At 38.2% G+C, this 21347-nt stretch overlaps 1 protein-coding gene across 2 annotated transcripts; it reads left to right on the plus strand.

Annotated features, from left to right (window-relative positions):
- Positions 1-21287, plus strand: TMEM167A (transmembrane protein 167A). 2 transcript variants are annotated; one of them, XM_048045660.2, is made up of 4 exons: positions 1-129; positions 11475-11584; positions 16953-16987; positions 20047-21287. In XM_048045660.2, exons 1-4 carry the CDS (start codon positions 127-129, stop codon positions 20115-20117), a joined length of 219 nt encoding a protein of 72 aa, XP_047901617.1. In that variant the 5' UTR covers positions 1-126; the 3' UTR covers positions 20118-21287. The 2 variants fall into 2 exon arrangements, with proteins under 2 accessions (XP_047901617.1, XP_013047248.1); XM_013191794.3 differs by lacking the exon at positions 1-129 and adding an exon at positions 11175-11237.
- Positions 21288-21347: the final 60 nt, after the last annotated feature.

Consider the following 21347-nt stretch of genomic DNA (forward strand, 5'->3'; position numbering starts at 1 on the left):
CCGCCTCCCTCCGCCCTCTCCACCAATCGCCGCTCGCTATCTGCTCAGCGCGGCGTCGCCCAGAGGAGCGCCGCGGCTTCCGCCCGGTCGCCGCCGGAAGTGTGATGTGGCTGTGAGCGGGTCGCCATGGTAAGCGCGGGGCGGCGGGCGGGCAGGGGGGGCCTCTCCCTTTTTCCCCCCAATACTTGCCGATAATATAACTTAAAGGTTTGTGTTTGGATTAGAGTTAAAATCTGCTGTGAATCGATCTTTAATAACTGAGATAAAATACTGCGGGTATACGCTTTTAAGATTAAAAGCCAAAACAATGGAATAAGAGGTTAAAACCTGACCCAGTACAAGTAAAATACAAAAGTATTTTAAGTATTTGTAAAAATAAAGTGCTTTAAGTATTTGTGAAGTACGTAACTTTGACCTCAACACAAGTCATTTTAAGTGTACCGTTTCCAAATCGTTTGACAGGTTGTCGTTCATCAGTAGTGATGCATACCGCGCGAGTTCCCCCTGAATCCTTTTTTCGCAATTCCCATGTTTATTAAAAGATTAATATCTCTTGAGTTTTCTTAAGGTTTGGTTCAAGGCAAGTTCGTAGGCCTCAGATCTTGTCACCAAGAGGAAATTGCAGGAAGTTGCTTGCCAAGGGTCTTTGGCAGATCTTTTAGATGAACCTGTGCTAAACTATGGCTTCAAGCAGTGAACAAAGGGCTTTCCTGATAAGAGGCATAAATTGTCTTAGAATATCTAAAACATGCTTACATAAAACGTGTGCCGGATGGGAAGAAAGGAAAGAGGTCATCGCCTCCAGTTTGTGCCTTGGGAAGTACATCACCACTACCTTGCTATGCTTCGTAGCACTTCAAAGGACTTGAGGGTGTAGAACAAAAGCAAGAGAAGCTCCGTGATCAGTCAGACACCTTGCATTACCTTTTAGCACTTAAATATAACACTAGTGCTTATAACCAGCAAAAAGGTTATGGCATGCATAAGTGTGCTTGTGAGTTGTTTTATTTTTTTGGCCATTGGGCCATGTTGATTTCAGGAGATTAGGCTGTATTGTTCAAGGAACCTGACGCATGCTAGAATTTCTTAATGAGATTTTTCTCATTTTATAGAGGTGAAAGTAAGATTCCTTAATCTTGTAGAGTTTGAATTTCTTCAGGGAAGCAATAACCCTTGTGGTCTGATCAAGATTTTGGATTATTTGTGGTGCTGCTGCCTGTGGTGTCATGGCTCTGCAGAAAAATCTTACCTCCTGGGATTAACAATCATGAGCTGTAGTTAATTACGTTTTCTTTTGCATGCACACTTGACTGTGAGATGGGAAACAACTGGAAGAAAGCAGAGCTGTACCTCCAATTTGTTCTCTTTCTCCAAAGTAAATGAGCTGCAACTGTGACAAACTAGCTCTGTGAGTAGCATTTCCAAAGGACTTCATCCCTGGAACTTTCCACCCCATTTTCTCCCAGGGTTTCTTATCACATCATTTCTGCACAAGTCCAGACTTAATCTGGGTGAGTGGCCACCTGCTGACAACAAAATACATAGAAGCTGACTTCTATCCAGCTTATCCTTTATCTACAAGCACAACTTTGTGTGCTTATTTCTGTTTACTGCCAGTGGGTAGAAAAAACCTACTGTTTTAGATTAAACCAATTCTGAAAGGGGGTTGAAGGTGCTCAATGGATTAAACAAAAGAACTGGAACTGGAAGGGATGTGGTATAATGACAGCTGCACTGTTATTTTAAAAGCAGAATATTTATTCCTTAATAGCATTCACTTTCACTAATCATTGTGTCAGTTCACCCCGTCAACTTCTGAAATTTTATATTTGAAAACTCAACAAAACTTGTATTTGGGTTGAAAAATACACTACAAACATGGGGTTTGGTGGGTGGGAAATGGGAAGAAGCCTGAAGTAACTTTGTGTTAAAGATGGGCCTTTCATCTGTTGAATTGAAGTCTTCACTTTTCTTTGTAGTAAAAATAAATAGCATGAATAAATATACGGAAACTTCAGCATAGATATGTTTTGTGTCTATAATTGTGATTGGGTGTTGGAGAAAATAATGAATTGGACAAGACTGTACGAAGATTGCTCTTTCCCAATCACCCTCTGGTTAGGACAAGTACGGCACCTCAAGCCCCATCCTGTTGCAGAAGAATTGATCAGGGAATTTTCCATGGGGACAAACCTTTTTATCACAACCTTTGTTACTGTCTTAGGATGGTATTTACAGAAGGAAGGAGAATTGCTCATGGAAGCAATTCCTTAGAAAATACTGATCCAAGCCAAGATCTTGGATATGAACACACCAGAATATGAGGTAGCTTTTTGTGAAAGAGCTTTCAGGTGTCTTCAAAGTTTTGTGTCTGGCTTGTCGGAAGTTAAATCAGTCCTGATTGAAATTTTCTAATAGCTTTGTTTTTATAATGGGCTAAAGAGAGATAAGACCAGAAAAGATGTCCTAGTTCATCTTATGTGTGGACATATATGTGTCTTTGTATTATGAGTGTATTTTGGAGCAATGACAGACAACTTCTTGCATGTCAGTTTTACATTTCATCAGGCATGAAATGTTTTGAATAAAAGTGATTAGAATTTCAGGGAGTTTCAGCTGCAGTAATAAGTTTCTCATCTGACAAAGTCTTTGCTGCTCAGCTAATGTGCTTTTGCAGGGAGTCTGAGCATTTTCCTCCTAGGCAGAAGCAGTAATGCAGAAAGATGCTGGGACCTCCTTTGCTGCCAGTCGTGCAACAACTGACTCACGTCCCTGCACTCAGTATGTGTCGACCCTGTGCCAGCCCCTAGGAATGGGAGGAAATCCTACAAAGGAGAACAGAAGAAGAACCTGCTCTCCATGCACCTCTCCTCCTGTCAGAATAGCAAGCTTGTCAGAGAATTGAAAAGAAGAGGGGAAGGGAGAAATAGTGTGGTTGGATAGGGACAGAGGATTGAGGTCTTTACTGCACTGGTATTGGTGCTTAGTAAATCTGATGCCTTCTGTAATTGCACATGTAAATTGTAATGCTACTGTGGAGTAGGAAATGTGTAGTGAATTACTGCTTGAAATGGTTGGTATAGATACTTATGTGTCAGCATATAAGATGTGAAAATATATCATTAATATTTTTCTTCTCTGATTATGGAACAGAGGAAACAATTTATTCTGCTGTTGTAAGACGCATGTATTTAATGCGTTTCTTAATTTGACTTGGGAGGAGTAGGATGTAGTGAAGCTACTTGTACAAGTTTTACCACAGACCTCAACAGTGAAGGAATGACACAAGTTGAGAGAAACAATTTCCTTGCTGAGTGCCAAATAGTTCTTACTAAACCTTTCTGGCAATCAATCTACTATTAAACATCTTTATTCATTAATAACATGAAAAGTGTGGAGGAGGTCACTTTTTTTCTGTAGCCTATTTTAAATTAGTAGTGAACTGCTTATGCACTCTGTATTTCCAACTCATAATCCAAACCCTGAGGTTTTACTTAAAAAAAAAAAAAGTCATGAAATAGTCAGTGTGGCAATGTAATTTTTTGATTGGCTTCAGCATTAGGCACCGTGCATATCCACTGCAGTAGCTGTACTGCCGATGCACAATGCTTGGTGTTCAAACCCACCAGAAATTTTCAGTTTCAGCTTTGTAACAAGGAAATCAAAGTGGAACCAGCTGTCACTTGTCTTACAGATACTGAAAATCTAATCCATGTACCTGAACTGTGGGAGGCCTGCCTATCACCAATGGACATCAGAGACTTGGCAGAGCTTTTCCATGTTTCTTGAGTAACTTTTACCTCTTTTACTACTTTTACGTCTTGTGTAAGTTATAGGATATGCCTTTTATTCAGCCTTTGGAACGAAGTAGATACTATCCCATTTTTGCATGCAGCAACTTAGGCTTTTTGTAAGGATGCTCAGCAGACAAATTCAGCTATGAATTGCACAGGCTTTCTGTGAGGGTGAGGTATTCAGGCAAATAGCTCGTGCATTTTCCTGTTGTGCTATGGAGCCATACCTAGTTAGTTTTTGACTCTTGCTTGTAAATTTGTACTTTAATAATCAAACGCTTACAGATAGAAAGTTAGCTATATCCCTGATGTTAAAATATTAAATAAAGCAAAATAATTCAGTATCTTCCATTTTGAGAGTTTTGTCTCTCTTCAGTGTACATTCTCAAATTCGTGTTGCAGTTTGTGTTGCAAATCAACTTTACCTCTCATGCGGTTTGAACACTCTTCATTAGAGTGGGAACATTGTCCTACTCAAAATGTGCTGACATGTTAGAACTACTCTTGCAGCTTTCATTCACGCACTTATTACTGTTTCTGCTGTTTCTACTGTTAAGATTCTCTGGTAAATTTGTGGCAAACAAAGCAATTTGATGTGCAACTTCATAAAGGAGAGTTACCTAATTTGACAGAAACTATGCAGCTCAGTTATCAAAAGGACAATGGTAGTACAGGCATAGTTAGCCATACTTCTTATTTGAACAGCAAGAGAAGCCAGAACTGATTATGGGAGAAGATGTCTTTTATGTGGATAATATCTCTCCTTCTGTTCAAGTATACTCTAGAAATCTCTAATGGACAGATTTTTAGAGTAGAAGTGGCAAAAGAGCTACAGGTCAAGATTTATGTCCACTTTGAGAGGTCTGTGGTAACAGCTAATGAGTACATATTCTACTTATAGTTCCAGAAAGTACCATTAGTTCCCTGCTACTCTGGAGAATATGCTTAATTTCAGCTCCTTGAAATTGGATTATAGAAACTATTCCTATTATCAAATGGTGGAAGAATGTGGAATGTGGAAAAAAAATCTGGTAAATTGCAAACTATAATCTGCAAAAAAGATTTGGAGGAAAAGACATCATGAGCGTTTGTGCTACATCAAACATAAAATACGTTTTGTGAATAAATGTATAGACAACACCCATGTGTTACAACACCAATATGAAAAGTTTAACATTGTAACTTCAGTTTGCTTTTTGTTTTAAGATGTTTGGGGGAATGCTGCATCTGCTAGCTGTTTTATACCGAAAATTCCAGTTTGGAACTACTGTCTAGGTTTTGGGCTACAGAGGAAAGAATTTAAGTGAGCGTAGAATTTCAACATTGTCATCTCAAGGTGTTGTTTGAATGTTGTGCTGTGTATTTGAATAGCACTAACAAATCGTGTTTTAAAGTTGAGGGGTTTTGTGGGAGAGGGCACATGTTTCTTTCTGTTAATTGTTTAAAAAATTGGTTAAATCTTAAATATATTAGTCTTCAGTTTGACTGAAAAGCATACCTATTACCACCTATGTGTTGCACTTGCCATTTCAATTAGAAAATGTATATCTTCAATAGATGTGTAAGGAAAAGATTCCTTCTTATTCTAATTGAGTCTTACCCGAACTTAAATGATTGTAAATATTTTAGGTGGAACTGCAAATATTACAGGCAGAAATGTGAATTAGTGTAAATACCGTACTTAAATTTCTTGGAAACTACATGCTGGGATGAATATGAAGTAAACTTGAATACCCTTATTCATCTTGGAGCAACCAACAACTGCTAACAAAACAGTATCTGGATTCTTAAGTATAAACCAGTTACGTCTAAACACCTCTTGCTTAGTTGTTGAGTGTAGTCTTGCCAATAATAACATCAAATTTAACTGATTTGCAAGTTTTTTTTTATTTTTCTTATAATTCTAATTAGCATGTCTCTTTTACAAATGTTTATTTTTTGTACATTTTTTGAGATTATGTTTGGCAGGAGTGGAAAAAATATTTCAGAATAGGTTGTAAAATAATTACATGCATGTTTTAATTTTTAGCAATTGCCTTGGCCTTCAGCTTGGAGTAGTGCTACAAGTTTTATTTCCTGCTCCTTTTAACAGTTTTATACTCTTAAAAATTGGACTTAGGCTGGGAAAATAAGAATGGCAGTACTTAACGGAAACATTAGATAATCATTTTCTCCTTCAGATTTTCAAGGGCTTCTTCATTAAAATTTGATGTAGATTGATTTCAGCTTTCTCTAATGGCGATTGGATAGTACCTCTGAGTTAATATTTTAATACAGGCTTTTTCATTTTTATAAGGTCTTGTTTAACCACAGTGTGAACTCGTGCTCACGTTTTAATATGAGGACAGCTACACAGTCAGACATTAGCATTTGTTTCTTTGTTTGCAGAGAACATATTCATTGGTTTTAATAATATTGTAGAGGAAAAAAAAAGCAGTTCTAGAAGGTGTCTGTATTTTGCAACATATCAAAATTTGGTTATTATTTCTTAAGAATATGCCAATACTTTATCTATATGTGCACACATAATAAATGATTATAACAGTAACCGTGGGGCAAAGTTTAGCTTGCTGGCACTACAATGGCCTCTCTTTTTCTAGCATACTCAGACGAAATCATGGTCACGCTGCAATCAGAGATAGAGCAATCATATTGTAAATACTGCAAGTCTAGTGCAGATTAAGCTTTGGTTTCAGCTCTCAGTCTTGAGATAAACTGCCAGAGGTTGTGTTTTAAGCTTTCTACCAACCCAGGAGGGCAGCAGTATGAGATTTACAATCTCTTCCTGTGTGTTTTTATTCTTTTCTTCCCAAGAACCCTGATATCAGGTGGTTTATTTTAAATGGAAGTATATGAGGTAAGGGGAAAATCAGCAGGTCCTTCCACAACATGCAGAGTAGCATCAAAACTTACAGTGTAAGTTACAGTGCTACCCAAGGTTTGCATCATTAGGTGGATCGCAATTCTGTTGCGGTCTCTGCAAACACATGGAACAAAGTCATACATCAATCAGAGAATGTTGGAGAACTGGAGACAGGGATGGATACCGTTCGAAGTCTTGGCTGCGGATTTGTTTTCATTGTAGAACAAAGTTTCGTGTCTATGACTACTGCGATGTCTGCTGAGGCTGAACACCATTTCCCAATGATCACAAAGAATTTAGGCAATTGTCTAAGAGTGCCCTTCCTTTCAGCACATTGAATTAAATAAATAAAGTGCCAGAGTAACTGATAAGTAGAACTCTGAACTGCCTCTTTTTCTCCCTGACTGTAGCAAATTTAATGCTGTCTGAATTGTAGGACTAATGACACTGTCTGTAATCAGGTTGATGTGGGCTGTGCAAATGTTATGGCCCATCAGGGTTCTGTTTCTCAGCTGCACAGGAAATTTTGCACTTTAAATCAACACCGACTAAAGCATATCAAACACTTGAAGTACCACTTATTATCTAATGGACTTCTTTCTTCCCTTGCTACTTCTCCTCCTAAAAGGCTGTCGCACCAATTCTTGCTCCTCTGTTGTAGCAACCTCACCAAGAAGCAACTGGAGCCATTCCTTTCCTTGCAGCATCCATCCCCTGTAATGACAGCCATGCTGGTTAGGTGAGGTCTCAGATAGGAATACATTCAGATTTCTCTAGTTATACCATACGGCTTCCAAAAACCACATATTTGCAGGAACTTTCAGGAGTATTCATGCTTTATTTCTCTGTATTATATGGAATTATTTTTACTAAGATATGATGTGATTGAAAAAATAATATTGAGGTGACTTTTAAGTTCTAATTTTGATAAGTAATTAAAAGAGCCTTCAGGTATGTAGCTCTTAATGTTAAAATCCATTGTCTTAAATTTCTGAAGCTCTGTGAAGCAACTTGCTCTTGCAAGTCCTGCTAAATACAATACCTCCTTAGTGCTTTAGGTGATAAAGGTAGTGCTCCACAACTACCTGGAGACAGCACACAGGAGATCGAAATTTAAAAAAAAAAAAAAAAAAAAAAAAAAAAGTACTTAAGTAGCACAGAATGTAGCTACTAAGGTGTTTCCACAGTGTCAGAAATGCACAAAAAAGGAAATACAAGAGTGTATAATTAAAGCCACAGCTGAGACTGTCCAGAATCGGAATAAAATACCAGTGCTGATTCTTTTCTGCATTTGCAATCTGAGTCTTGAGAAGCTATCTTTTCACCAGCATGTGGATGCAATCTAAAAGACAGCATCAACTACTCCATGTTATGAAATGTACTTCTAGTAGGAATTAGGATCTCTCTCCATTTAGCCAGTCAGCACTGTTTTAAAAAAGCTAATTCGTTACTTCTGGGTCACAGGAACCTGGTTTAATCAAGTGAATTTACATTTACCTGTATTACAGTGTTTTGCAAATAGCTTGATACCTTAATGCCATGTTTTTTAAAGGGTCCCAGTATATGACTCTTACAGCAGGTTTTAACTGCATCAGTTTGAGCAGTAGAATGCAGGTTGCCCTTTTCTGTAAATTCAGTTGGGCTGTAAGAATTATTTCAGATGTGAAATGTGTAGCCATCTGCTTCAGAAATAAATTTCCACTTCCAGTTTAAAAATGCAGACCAATTTAAAAATACGCTTCTGTCCTGTTATAGTGACCCATAAATACGTGTAATTCAGAGCACGTTTCAATGGAATGACATATATAATTGTAGTGATGCCCTACGCTGCATATCTGGGGAAACGCTTGAGAAGTCCAACAAAGAACAATTATATACTGTCCCTATTGATTGACTAATCACACATTTCATGAGTATACGTTTACATTCCCTGCTCAGTACGCAGCAAATGGGGCAGTGTTGCCTCCTGCCCTTTCTCTACGTCTGCGTGCCCTGTGCGCCAGGCTGCTGGGGAAGCAGCTGCAGTGGGAAACCTGCAGGAATTCATGGGAACGGGGCGCTGGCAGGCGCTGCGCTCTGTGATGTCGGGAGCAGCTGTCTGTCCCGGAGGACTGGCGGAATTACTCCGTTGATCGGGGGTATATAGCGCGTCGCTGAGGCAGCCACTCTCAGGTCCAGCCCCACCGTGTTCCTAGACCCGCAGTAGCCAGGGGACACTGCCTCATGTAGGCTTTGAGTCGTCTCTGCTAGGGGATGGAGAGTTCCCTGGTGCCTGAAGCTGGCAAAGCTTGCGGACAGTACCAGGGCAAGATGTGCTGGTGGTGGTGAGCACTGTTTTGCCCATTGAAAGTAACCTGTCCTTTACTTACAGCATTGTAGGTTAAGCGATGGTTCAGCTAGCCCAGTGAAAATACTAAACTGAACACGATTTAGCTAATGCTTTGTCTAGGGAGAAGAGCAGGTGGCCTCAGTGTGGGGACCAGAGGCCTGGCCTTGGATACTGCATCACTGGTTGGCTTAGTCACATCCCCTCTCCGTCTTCTCCCTCATTACAGAAACCTTCCTTCCTCCTGTGTGCAGTTGCCACTTATCTTTTACCTTTCTCCACCGCCCACCATATCTCTGTACATCCTAATAATCACCTTTTCAACCTGTGCCTTTTATTTTCATTTCCCAGTCTGGTGTAGTAAGGGCATGAGGACTGCGGGCGCTGGCTTGAGAGTTTTGCTCCGGTGCGAAGGCAGCTGGTGCAAGGTGGCTCCTGCTTCAGAGCAAAGGGGAGACTGAGAATAGCGCACCCAGCACGAGCCAGCTAACCCTGCCGTGAGGGCATGCAGCACCAGGATGCTGAGCTGCTTTTTCAGGCTGCACAGACAGCAGAGCTGTTCAGTCGCTCCTTGAGCCGCCCTGTGCCGTTTCTCCTTAATGTGAAGTTCTCCAACCAAGAGTGGCCTGCTGGACCCTGTTAGCTGGGACATCTGTATCAGTTTCTGCATCTGCCCATTTATTTAGGCTGGCAGTGTGATGCATGTTCCAGTACTGCTTCACGTGATTCACAGAGTCTTCTACATAAGCTAAGGATTTTTTTTTTTTTAATTAACAAGGCTCTAGATCTCATGATGTTCTCTCTAACAACATCTTAGTGAAATTTGATTCTCAGAGCTTCAGAAAATCAGAATGTTGTGACATAGGAAGAAGGTGCACCCAGATCAACAGAGCTGTGCCTCAGGATAGGGAAAGGGGAGCTCTGATGTGGTCTTAACAAATCCCACCCACTTCTCTGCCCGAAGAGGGAAACTGCAATGTAATATCCCTTCATAAGTGCAAAGTATTTACACTTAATTAAATAGTACTACTCAGCCCTCTGGGTTAAGCAGTAAGAAAAAATATGACGTATTTAGACATGAATTCGTCCGTAACACAAAAATCTAGGATGAAGAGTGAGTTCATTCTATTTGTTTTTCTACTTTTTGGAGTTCAGAATAAATAGGATCTGGAAAGGAGGGTAGTAGAACAAAGCAAAAGCATGTCTGTCTGCAGTAAGCAATTGTCTGTTACACTACCTGGTGCTGTTAAGTTGACCAAAATGTCAGCTGACACATGCTAACTGTAAAATAAAAATTTAAAAAAGCCTTAGATTCATGCAGCTGCATTATTTTAACATTGTAGCAGAAACCTACATCTCAGATTTGGGGCTAGTTATTAGAAAATATAAATCACAAGGCCTAGTTGCCAAATATTTCTTCCAAAAGTTCCGGGGAACCTATTGCAAACAAACAATAATAATAATAATAATAATAAGGTTGCTAGTGCGTTATTTATTGGGACGGTGACGTAGCAGTTGCTGGAAATCAGCATCAACAAGCTTTCTTCCAGATGTTGCACTGTTTTGAAGATACAGCAGTCCTTACATGAGCACCTGCTCTCCCTCTGTATGTGTCACTTAAACAATGATAGTTACATGTAATCTGAAGACTAAAAAACATTTGGCCTCACAAGATTCAGACTTTAGTTTATAAAAGATGCTGGTGAGAATTTCCTGATATTTTAAACTTTAGCAAATAACCAAATATTTTAGTAGTTTCTCAATAACTGCTTCTTATTGCCAGTAAGCTGTTTATTTTCACTGGTAAGCAATCAATCTTTAGTTCTAAGCTATTTTCTCCATTTGTCTAGCATTTTCCATATAATTAGCACTTCTAAAAAATGTATTAATAGAAAAGATATTTTTAATTTTAAAATCAAAAATTGATTTGAAAGAAATCTGTTGTGTTTTAGTAGTTCAGGTGGGTCTAGTTATATATTTCTACAAATCTTGAGTCTCGGGGGTAGTCTTCATAAAGTAGTATATTAACAATCTGCCTGTATATTTCTTGTTTTACTGTGTTTAGGCTTGCTACTCGTTTAGTTGTCAAATACTCTTTACCTCCACCTTCACCACCACCATGATACTCTATTGATGCAAACCGCAGTTACGCTTATTCTTGGCTGAGAGGGAATGTCTGTTTTCCGTAACTCTTAGACTGCTGCTAATGGGTTTCCAGAAACTGGCTTTGGAACAGCAGCCTGGGAGCAAAGCTGTAAGGTTACCATTTTGCCTGCTATTTTGGGGATGAATTGGGAAGGGAAAACTCCGTTCTTTCACCATTGCATGCAGAACAATGGCTGTTAACAGTGATTTTAGCTCACTGGCAACATAGATTATGTATTTTTTTGATGAGCATCGTATGGGGGATCACTTACTTTCTCCAGCTTATACAGCAAGGGAAGTTTGTACTGGGAAGTTGTAATCTTTCTTTTCTCATTTTCTTCCGTAGTCTGCCATCTTCAACTTTCAGAGTCTGCTGACTGTAATCTTGCTGCTCATATGTACCTGTGCCTATATCAGATCCTTGGCTCCCAGCTTACTGGACAAAAATAAAACTGGGTATGTAGTCTGATCATTCTAAAAATTCACAGATTGTTTTTTTTTTGTTTTATTCTTAGTATCTTCTAATGGTGTGTGATAATATAAATACTATTTTGACAGGTTTTTTTTTTCATCTTTAAAGATAAAAAAGCTTTAGATTGTCTTTAATAAAGATAATAACAAAGATCTTCATTTTCTACTTTCCTACAATAGAATGTTGAAATTTTATAGTAAGAATTTATTAACTTACAAAGCCAGCTAGTGTTGCTTTTTTAGTTATTTTTTGGGCTTGCAGCTTTTTCTTTAGATGCTTGTTAATGGTACAGAAATGAGAGACAGGAAGCACCTTCCTACATCCCACTGTTGCTGTAAGGATGTATTTATTTTTGATTCGTAAAGCTGTGAAATAAAGCATTAACAGCAGAAGCTGCCTTGCTTATTTTTTTCTCCCGTGTGTCTTTTGGTTGCTGTAATTGCATCTCACTTTTATTCCTGAAGCACATTTTCCTGGGTGACCAACCTTTTTCTATCTTGTGTTCCCAGTTCTCTTGGAAGGTAGTTGATGTTGCTGCTATAAAACAGTTCTCTACCCTGCTCAGGCTGATTTTGGGGTGTGGTGGGAAATGGGGATAGCCAAGTCTGTGCCTTGCTTATGCTTTTAAAGCACATTCACCTTTTGGCTTACCAATTTCCTTTGTACTACAAAGAATACGATGGGGTGTTGGATGCGAAGAGCAGTGTGCAGAACTGTGATTTAAGAACTATGTTTTTGAAGTAATGATTGGGCAATTTTGACCTAGAAACCACTGAGGCCACCCTTACTACTTCAGAAATACCATTGCCTAGGGTTATTACAAAGGAGATAGTATTTATTAAAATGGCAAGTAATTCTAGCTGGTAATGTTCTAACTGGAAAGACCAGGCAAAATTTTGGTCTCTGGGTGTTCAACTTGTCCATTTTTTCCATTAGAGCATTTTCTGTTAAAGAAAATGTTTTTTGCCTAGTTATCTTCTATCACTTCGGGATTTAATTTTCTGAAAAAGTGCCAAGTTTTGAACAGACCCTTCCTACCAAGAATCTCAGAGGGTTTGTCTTCTGAAACCCTTCAATGTAATTAACTTCTGGAATTGCCATTTTATCACACAAGATTTCTTCTAGTGGTGTAAGCTAGCCAGAGTACAGTAGCTTTTTTTGGTTGGGAGTTCTAACATGAAAATGTTTGTCTCCTTTCATAGGAGACCGTGAAGTTACCCCTGACACGAGAGATTTCTTTTGATACTAGTAAAGATGGAACGAAGGGATGACTTCATGAAGGACTTTTTTTTGGTGGTGGGTTTTTTTTGAGTGTCTACTAATGGAATATAACCCAATATTCAATGAGGTATACATAGTAAGAAGCAAGAATATTTTACTGATTAAACTTTTAGTGCTGTTCTTGGCAAGGAATATATCCTTTAATCTGGAGCTACTCTGTTTATACTTGAGGCAAATCTGTCTAGAGCACAATAGAAGTCTCTTCATAAAATATTTTCAAAGGGTGCTGACACAGTGGAGGAGTTGAGCGTTTGATCCGTAGGTTTGTATTTATATAAATGTTGGACATACTATTTTATTTTTGTTTCATATAAACGTGTGTAGACTACTTTGTACTGGAGAATAAAATGTTGGCCTGGAAGCAATGAAATTTGTTTCCTGAATGGTAGATGTTTACATGGAGATCATATGCTGTTAAACCCCTCTCCCTCTTCACCGGCATATTCCATGCTCAAATGGAAACGTCTAGACATGTTGGATAAAATAAATTCTTAGTTATACTTCATTTTACCACAGAGGTGATCTTACCTCATTATTCCTGCTTCACATTAATAGCAAAAAAAAGAAGCAATAAAATACTAAAGCAACACAGAGTAGAAATGTTAGTAGTTACTAGCTGTATTTCTGACTGGTAAATTTGTTGAAGATTTAGGTCTGTTGATAGTAAGTAAAGAAACATGTTTCAGTTTGTTGAGAGATGGCACTGCAAAGTGATGTCACCTGTCCTCATAACATTGTATTTCATCCCAATGACTTCTGCCAAAATGTGTGTTTTTCTATCAAGCCAAACAGGATTTTAAACCTTTATTTTCCCTGAAGCGTTGTGAGTGTTTCCATGTGCTTTGTCTGCAGCAATAGCTTTTAAGGTTGGGAAAGCAAGTGGAGATTTACTGTTTCATACTAACTTGCACCACAACACAATTCTGTTCTCCTGGCTAACCAGGAAGACGTGTTAGCTTATATAGTGGAGACTGACTTGCCATAGGCATTGCAACTGGGTATATCTCACATTCCTTACTGCAGTTGCAGTAGGATTGTCCTAGTAAACACAAGGCAGCAGCGTTTTGCAGCATTCTCAGTCTAGTGGCTGAAGAATGAAGCATGGCTGACCCTTTTTTGTCTTTCTGGTTCCGTTTCTTTGAATTTTTTCGCGTTTTTTTTTCCCCAGATAGCCAACACCTCCTTCGTGATTGTTGCTATTAAGGTTAACACTGGTATTGAGGAATGTGCAGCAGCTTGTGCATATATTTGACGTGTGGCTGCTGGAAAATTGCACGTTTGCAAGCGAGACTGACATGTTTCACATGCATCAAAATGAGGATGAGTATGAACATGAAGGGGAGAATAAGGAGCAATGCAATTGCTTTGAATAGTTACTTAAGGAAGAATTATTTTGGAGCAGATGCATTCAAAGAAGCATCATTTCTGTAGCGATCAAACAGGTTTTGACTTGAAGAGGTACATGTTGAGGACCTGAGATGAACAGTAATATATAAATACAGGAGGGCAGAAGGCCTGAAGAAGCTTTTCTAGTAACATGAGCTCTTCAGTGTATCCAGAGGTTGTGTTTACAACTGTGGATGCTCCACATCTCAATTTGCTATTGCTCAGCCTCAAACCACTTGGACAAACAGATCTACTGGGCTGTTCCAATAGGAGCACAAATGTCTCAAAAATGTGCTTGTGTTTTCTCTTGGCAGGCTTGTTAGATCTTATGTCAGTGGTAGATTTAAATTCAAAAAATGTTAACTGATGATTGGCAGCTGATGGAACCCATATTCTGTTTTGTACCTCCCATATTGGGAGGAAAAATTCTTACGTCCACCAGCGAGGAAGTTTTGTAAGGCTAGAAACAATGTACGATACTATAACAAGTCAGTTATAAATTTATGTTGTTATACATGGTCAAAAAACCCTGAGAAGGCAAAGAAAAACCCTTGCTGAGATTGTCATACAAACTACGGATTTGTAGACTGCCTGAAAAAGATAGTATTCTTCTTCCTGGGTAAAATTCTTCAAGTATGCATAAGAAAAGGACAATAATGTTTTGTTTCTTCGAGTTCCCAGGCATGCTTGTGAGAGATGCGAACATGAGGTGCCAGGCTGTGGAAGTTTTTGCAATGGTTTTGCTGCATGCAATCTGTAAATCTTCATTTTACAGAGAATAACAACAGTTTCAATACTCTTGAGTGCCGTTCGCATTAGGTCTCTGGGGCTGTATTTTTTGCTCTGAATGATTTACACAAGTGCCATTTCCTGCATGTCTCTTCTAAAATGGCATGGATGTCTTCGGGTTATTTTACTATATGACCTCTTAGCCTGAAAAAGTGTGTGATGGTCTACATGCAGGAATTATTACTTCTGCTTGTGGAATTATATAAAAGCAGAAGAATGAGCTTTCACTATATAGAAGTACTTTTGGCTTGAGGTAAAATGATCTAAAATAAATGAAAAAATGTGTTGTATTTTATAAATGCAAATGCCTGGAGTGCTGTTAGCAAGAAATTGGTCAACAAGAGAGACACTGGTCAAAAGGCATTTCACTTTCACTTTGAGAGCTACAGTCACTTGCTGCCTCTTAGAACTTGTGTTTCTGACCTGCTCAACCCCAGACCTTTATTTCAGAAATAAACATGAGGCTGCTAAATGGAAAGAGAGAGAGATACAGAAGTAAACGAAGATAAAAGAGCTCCAGGTAGAAATATGAAGTAACACAAATTCTTTAAAAAAAAAAAAAAAAGTAGGATATGGTGACTTCAACAGTAGGCATGGGCAAGTGGCCCAAACCTACCTATCTGCATTTAAACAGGAAAAAAGCATGTAATTGTGAAAGTCCAGGAACAGGAGAGGGAAGACAGGTAATCAGAGTAGCGTGGAGATGGGTTTAGAGTATTGTGGGAAAGCACCTGGAGACCTGCTATCACAGCAGGTAGTAGATGAAGCCCCGCAAATAATGTACACTGAGGTTACTGCTAACACACGTCAGGAGAAGGGAAAAAGAGAAACGGATTTTTTTTTTTTTTGGTTCTTAAATCTGTGTAGTTGATATAGTCAAATCCAGATGTTTTTACTGCACTGCAACCAGTCATGCTACGAAGCAAACTTTCCTGTAGACATGATTTCAACACAGTTTTGACCAATATTTGAAAGACTGAAAACTGCCTTCTGCTTCAGGACACCTCAGTATTTCTTTCCGTCTTACTTCAGAAATTCTAAAGATTCCATTCCACTTCTCTTATTCCTCTTGAGTAGTCAATGTGAGATTAGTCTAATTACACAGAGAAATTATAGATATGTGGCCTACATGCTTGTACTTCATTTTGGGTATACTCTGAATAGTTGAATTCTGGTTTCATCCTTTTTTAGTTCCAGTTGTGAGCATTAATATCCTGGATGGGCAGGATTAGAGAGACTTTACCTAGGTTAACCTTGGTAAAAGTAAAAACGAACCTGGAGAATTGTTTTGTAACTTACTTCGAGGCAAGCATTCTGTCATACCAGATTACATGTATGAGTATGCTCTGCTGAAAAGTGCATACTTTTTATCTGCAATTTTTTTTATCTGCAATTCCTAAGGGAAATATAAAAGACACTACAAAGCAGTACATTTAAAATACAGTTTTCTCATCTCTTATACCTGCAGGAAAATGTGATTGAAAAAAACCTAACATTAAAAAAAGAAAATCCATATACAGCAACATGGAGGCCTGTTGGCACTTCACACTCTCGTTTTCTAGTTCTGTTTTTTTTTCTTCTTTTTCATGATTTTCTCTCTGATCTGCTTCAGTGTAGAATGTGGAATTCTGATGGAACACGGACTGAGTAAATGGACCTTTTGTTTTTCTTGCATGCCAAAGCTTTGCTGGACTTAGAAAGAACTTCATGGCTTGTGGGTTGTAGCTTGTAACCCACACCGGTATGTGGTGTTTTCTGATGTTAAGAATAGCATCAGCTTGAAAAACTGTTTATTTGGATTGTTTTAGCATGGAAGGAAGAAAATTAATTGGCTGAATTTATTTCTTAAATGATTTTATTAAATCAAGAGCCTAATCAATTTCTTTATCTTTGCAGACTATTGGGAATATTCTGGAAATGCGCCAGGATTGGTAATTTTTTTCTTTGAAATCTTTAACACCAATGCTTTTTCTATAGTGTGCCTTATTTATTAGAATAATGTTCCAATGTGATAGTGAAAACCATACTCAAATCATCTTAAAAAATGTACGTTTTACCTCTGTAAAATATAGCGAAGATAGGGGAGGTTAGCTATGACTTTTTCTGTCTTTTTGTAAGTTTCTGTGTACTTCTGAGTTACTTGAAGCTGTTTGTTTCAAGTGGAATCTATGTATAGGATGATCAGTTATACCTGGTGTTAGGCGTTTTCCCATAGCATTGGTATTTGTATGTATTTTCATCATTATTCTGGATTTATTTTGAAATGGAAATGGGAATATGCAACGCAAATTCAGTCTTAGTATTGAGGTATATATAAGATTTAAAACAATAAAATAATGCATAATTAGAACACTTTTACAGATGGCATTGTTAATACAGAGCAGAAACATTGGACTTGTAAATATAGATTTTGCTACTTGTCATTGACCCTAGAGAAAAATGTTAGGTTCCCCTTTCTTTATTCTCAGGCTTTGAAAGGAATGTGACGTGTTTTTCAGCATGTCAAAATGCACCGATGCAAAAAGCATCCTTTTCTGAAGACCTGCTGTTAAAATGAATTGCAGGTATTGTCCTATTTAGGTAATGGACATAGCAGAACCAATTTTAATACTGTAATTGAAAGATAGCAGTAATTTGGCAGCTGTTAGAAATGAATTCTGAGCTATACTAGCAAAAATAAATCTAAATTTCAGCTGCATTAGTGTTTGTTCAAGGTTGGAGAGTACACCTTACCTTACTTCACCACCTTCTTTTTCACTTAGTTAAGTGCAAGCCTATTTTTTTCTATTAGCCGTGCACAGCAAATAGTTTTAAAACGCATTTAAAAGAGTACACAAAAGGTTTTACAAGGTCCCTGTCAACTTGATAAAGTCAAGAACTGCAGTTAATCTTCCTCTCTCATAACGTAGTAACTTTAATAAACTACATTTGCTGCATCCAAGGTAATACATGCACTCTTGTGCCCCACACCGAGCTGCTTTCTTTTCTCTTATTCATGTAAAACAGTAATTTCTTTTCAGTTTACATTTGGAATGATCTGATTTTACTTTCTCCCAGGCTGAGAAGTGAAGCAACATCTTAACATTCCTCCTATATATTTCCTTACATAACACTACAATGCACTCGTTATGGGAAATCTGTTTTGAAGGTGATTTTATTTGAGGTAGTCACAAAAGACATGGAGGAAAGTGTAGGCTTTTAAAAATGAAAATGCCCACTGGCTTCCTTTATGTATAACTTGCCCAGAATGTTTAAACAACCTTTTCACATGTGCATAAGATTTTAATAATCAGCAAGTGGTTACGTATTTACAAAGTTGTGCAAAATGATGTTTAATCCTGCCACATGATGATTTCTCTTTCAAGAAAATTAAGAGCAGGAAAGTATAACCCATATGAAAATTGTAATACTCTAAACTGTAGGAGTTGGACTTCCTCAAAAATTTATTTTAAACAGATGTGAAACTGCAGACATTAATTCATTCAGTTATTTGAAGTTTAATTAAATATATGCCAGATCATGACAACATCTTGTAATGTCACTGTGGCAGTCACCCTTGCTTATGGGAGGTGTCGCTACAAGTATTTTTTTTTTTTCTTTTCCTATGGAAAGTTTGTTACTGTTGTATTTGAAGGTCCTGCTAGTGAAAGAGACTCTTTTCCTAAGAATTACACCTTAATGCTGGACTTGGGAGCTGTGGCATGTTTTCTTCTTTTTTGTCTTTATTGATTCTCCGAAAATTGCATCTCAGAAAAGTTTGTAATAAGATAAAAGACTGTACACAGCAAGAGGAAATAGAGCTTTGTTTAGAGCAAACAGCTCCAACTCTGTCTTTATGCTTCTGAACGCATCAAAACAGGAATTTGCTCATCATAAAGAGACAGTGGTGTTAACACTTCTGATGGTTTCGTAGGCTGGAAGTACCATCCAGTGTAGGAGTGTCTCTGCCCTCCAGAGGAAAGTCAATGGATTCGTGAAGAGGGATGCCTAAGCAGAAGGGCAAAAACTACAGGCTGTTTGAATGGAGGAAGTATCCCTGTAAATCATTAGCAGTCTCATATTACTGATGTTCCCATGACAATGTTACGGTTCCCTACCTAAGATTTTGTGTGTTTTTCCATACCATGTTTGGTGAGCCAGAGATGTTTGTAACATTTTGTTATGGATGAAAATAGGTAAAAACAGATCTCTTTTGATTGCATTTGCCACCAAACATAAGTCTGCCAATTGGACAAACTTAACTTTTGTCAATGGTCTGCCATGCAAAGCTATAACACTAATTTGAAAGTATCAACAGTAGGGGTCTTTGTACACCTTGTGCAGTCTGTTGACCATTTTTATTACTAACCTGAAAATCTGTGGACCAGATCCTCTCCATATGCTAGCAATGTTATGTCTCCCTAGTAAAGAAAAAAGACAAGCATCTGGCCATGTCTGCTGCTGTGAGTTCCCCAGCCAGTTCGCTGGCTCCTACATGATACTACATGTAGAATATGCATGCTGCGTACGCAGCCATCATGGCCAGACAGCATCGAGTTAGACCTCTTCTCAGCTGACATGGAGTAGCCTTTGAGCAGTGTTAGCTCTTAGAACTGAGAACAAAGCCAGGAAAAGATCCGGTGTCTTGGTTAGCTTTCTGGTGCCTGCCTCTTGACTCTCTGGCACTAAGGGATAGCAATGACATACTGTATTTTTTCTTTAATGTTTTCCCAGAAATGGCATCTCAGAAAAGATGGTTACTAATAAGACAGAAGTCCTTGCCAATTCTGTCCTTATATGGGGCAATATACCCTGTCCTACAACTTAGTTTTCCCACTCCCATGCATTTTCTTCCCCAGTGCACAACTGTATTTGTAACAGCATTTCTCCAGCTAGAAGTGTTCAGTGTTACTTTGCACATGCAATGTGATAATTGCAGTGTTAGGCTAGGAGCCGCCTAGATCTATTTAGTTATGCCTGGATTGTTTTGTTTTGTCCTCCCCACCCCAAGGTGAACGGAAGAGCCCATATGTAGCTGTGTGCTGTGTGGTGATGGCCTTCAGCATCCTCTTTGTACAGTAGCAACTGGAGAGTGTCTCCTGTGCCCTACTACCAAACAGCAAAGCATGGAAGAACTTCTGGCAGGAAAACTTTGGGAAGTGTCGTCTACTCTCCTCATCTATGTTGGATATCTTGTCTCTTTGTGGACAACCCTCTTCCTCCAAATGGACCATCATGTACAGTATTAGTGATCATAATGTAACTAACTCCAGTATAAGTACATTCTAATGTCACATCAGTACTGACACTGCTGATGTAACTGTTAAAAAGGTGTCTGTTGTGTATCTGAGTTCCACGGGAGTATATTTTACACCATGCAGTTGAATAGACTTTTAATGTTTGTGTTTGATAGACCTATTAAAAGAAATTTAAAAAATTACATATCTAGCAATAGCAATAAGACCACTCTTACAAGAATGAAGAACATTACAGGATATGTTTACAGAAGTATTTTTGGTTCTTACTGTCTGAACAAATCCTATGATGTTGTGATAGGTATATTCACATGCTTAAAGCACGACCTCTTGTTTAAGTTACATTCAACTTTTATTTTGTAAACTTGAAATTTCTCAAATAATCTATCAATATTTTTATTGGCAAGATGAAATATATATAAAGGCAGGGATTGGGATCATTGTTGTAGTGATGTCAGACTATCTCTTGAGGATGCACATACGTGGGATTTGACAACCTTGACTACTCTGTGAAATATATGTATTCATCTTTAGAAATCTAACTCTCAGATAAATCATTCTCCATTTTTTCAAAATTGTGTCAAAAAGATTCTAGTGGCTCGTACTGTTTTTGATGCATTTAATAGAAGGTTGTTAAATTAGCTGAGTGAATGGTTAGCTTCTCAGAAGTCTGCAGGTACAGAAGTTGCATGTCCCAATGTTCTAAAGGTTAAAGAAAACTAAATTAGATTACACTTATTATTATGTTATCTTTATTAAAAAAAATAGGTTATCTTTATAAATACCTGCCATTAGTGTTTGTTCTATAATTTTTCAAACTTTTACTGATTTAGTAACTTATTTTAATAGTGCCTAACAGGTGTGTTTATACCAGACAGCTACATGACTTCATATTGACTGCGTTTGAGAGAGTTGTCTGTCAGCAGTACTTTTTTTTGTTCTAAAAATGTGCGTGATCAGAACGAGCTTAGCTGGCAATAAAACACACTGAAAGGTACCTGTTGTCATTTTTGCTTGAAAAACTTGTTTCATAGATCTAAATCACCCTGCACTTAGA

This window comes from Anser cygnoides, chromosome Z (genome assembly GCF_040182565.1).
Source record: "Anser cygnoides isolate HZ-2024a breed goose chromosome Z, Taihu_goose_T2T_genome, whole genome shotgun sequence".
Classification (NCBI taxonomy): Eukaryota; Metazoa; Chordata; class Aves; order Anseriformes; family Anatidae; genus Anser; species Anser cygnoides.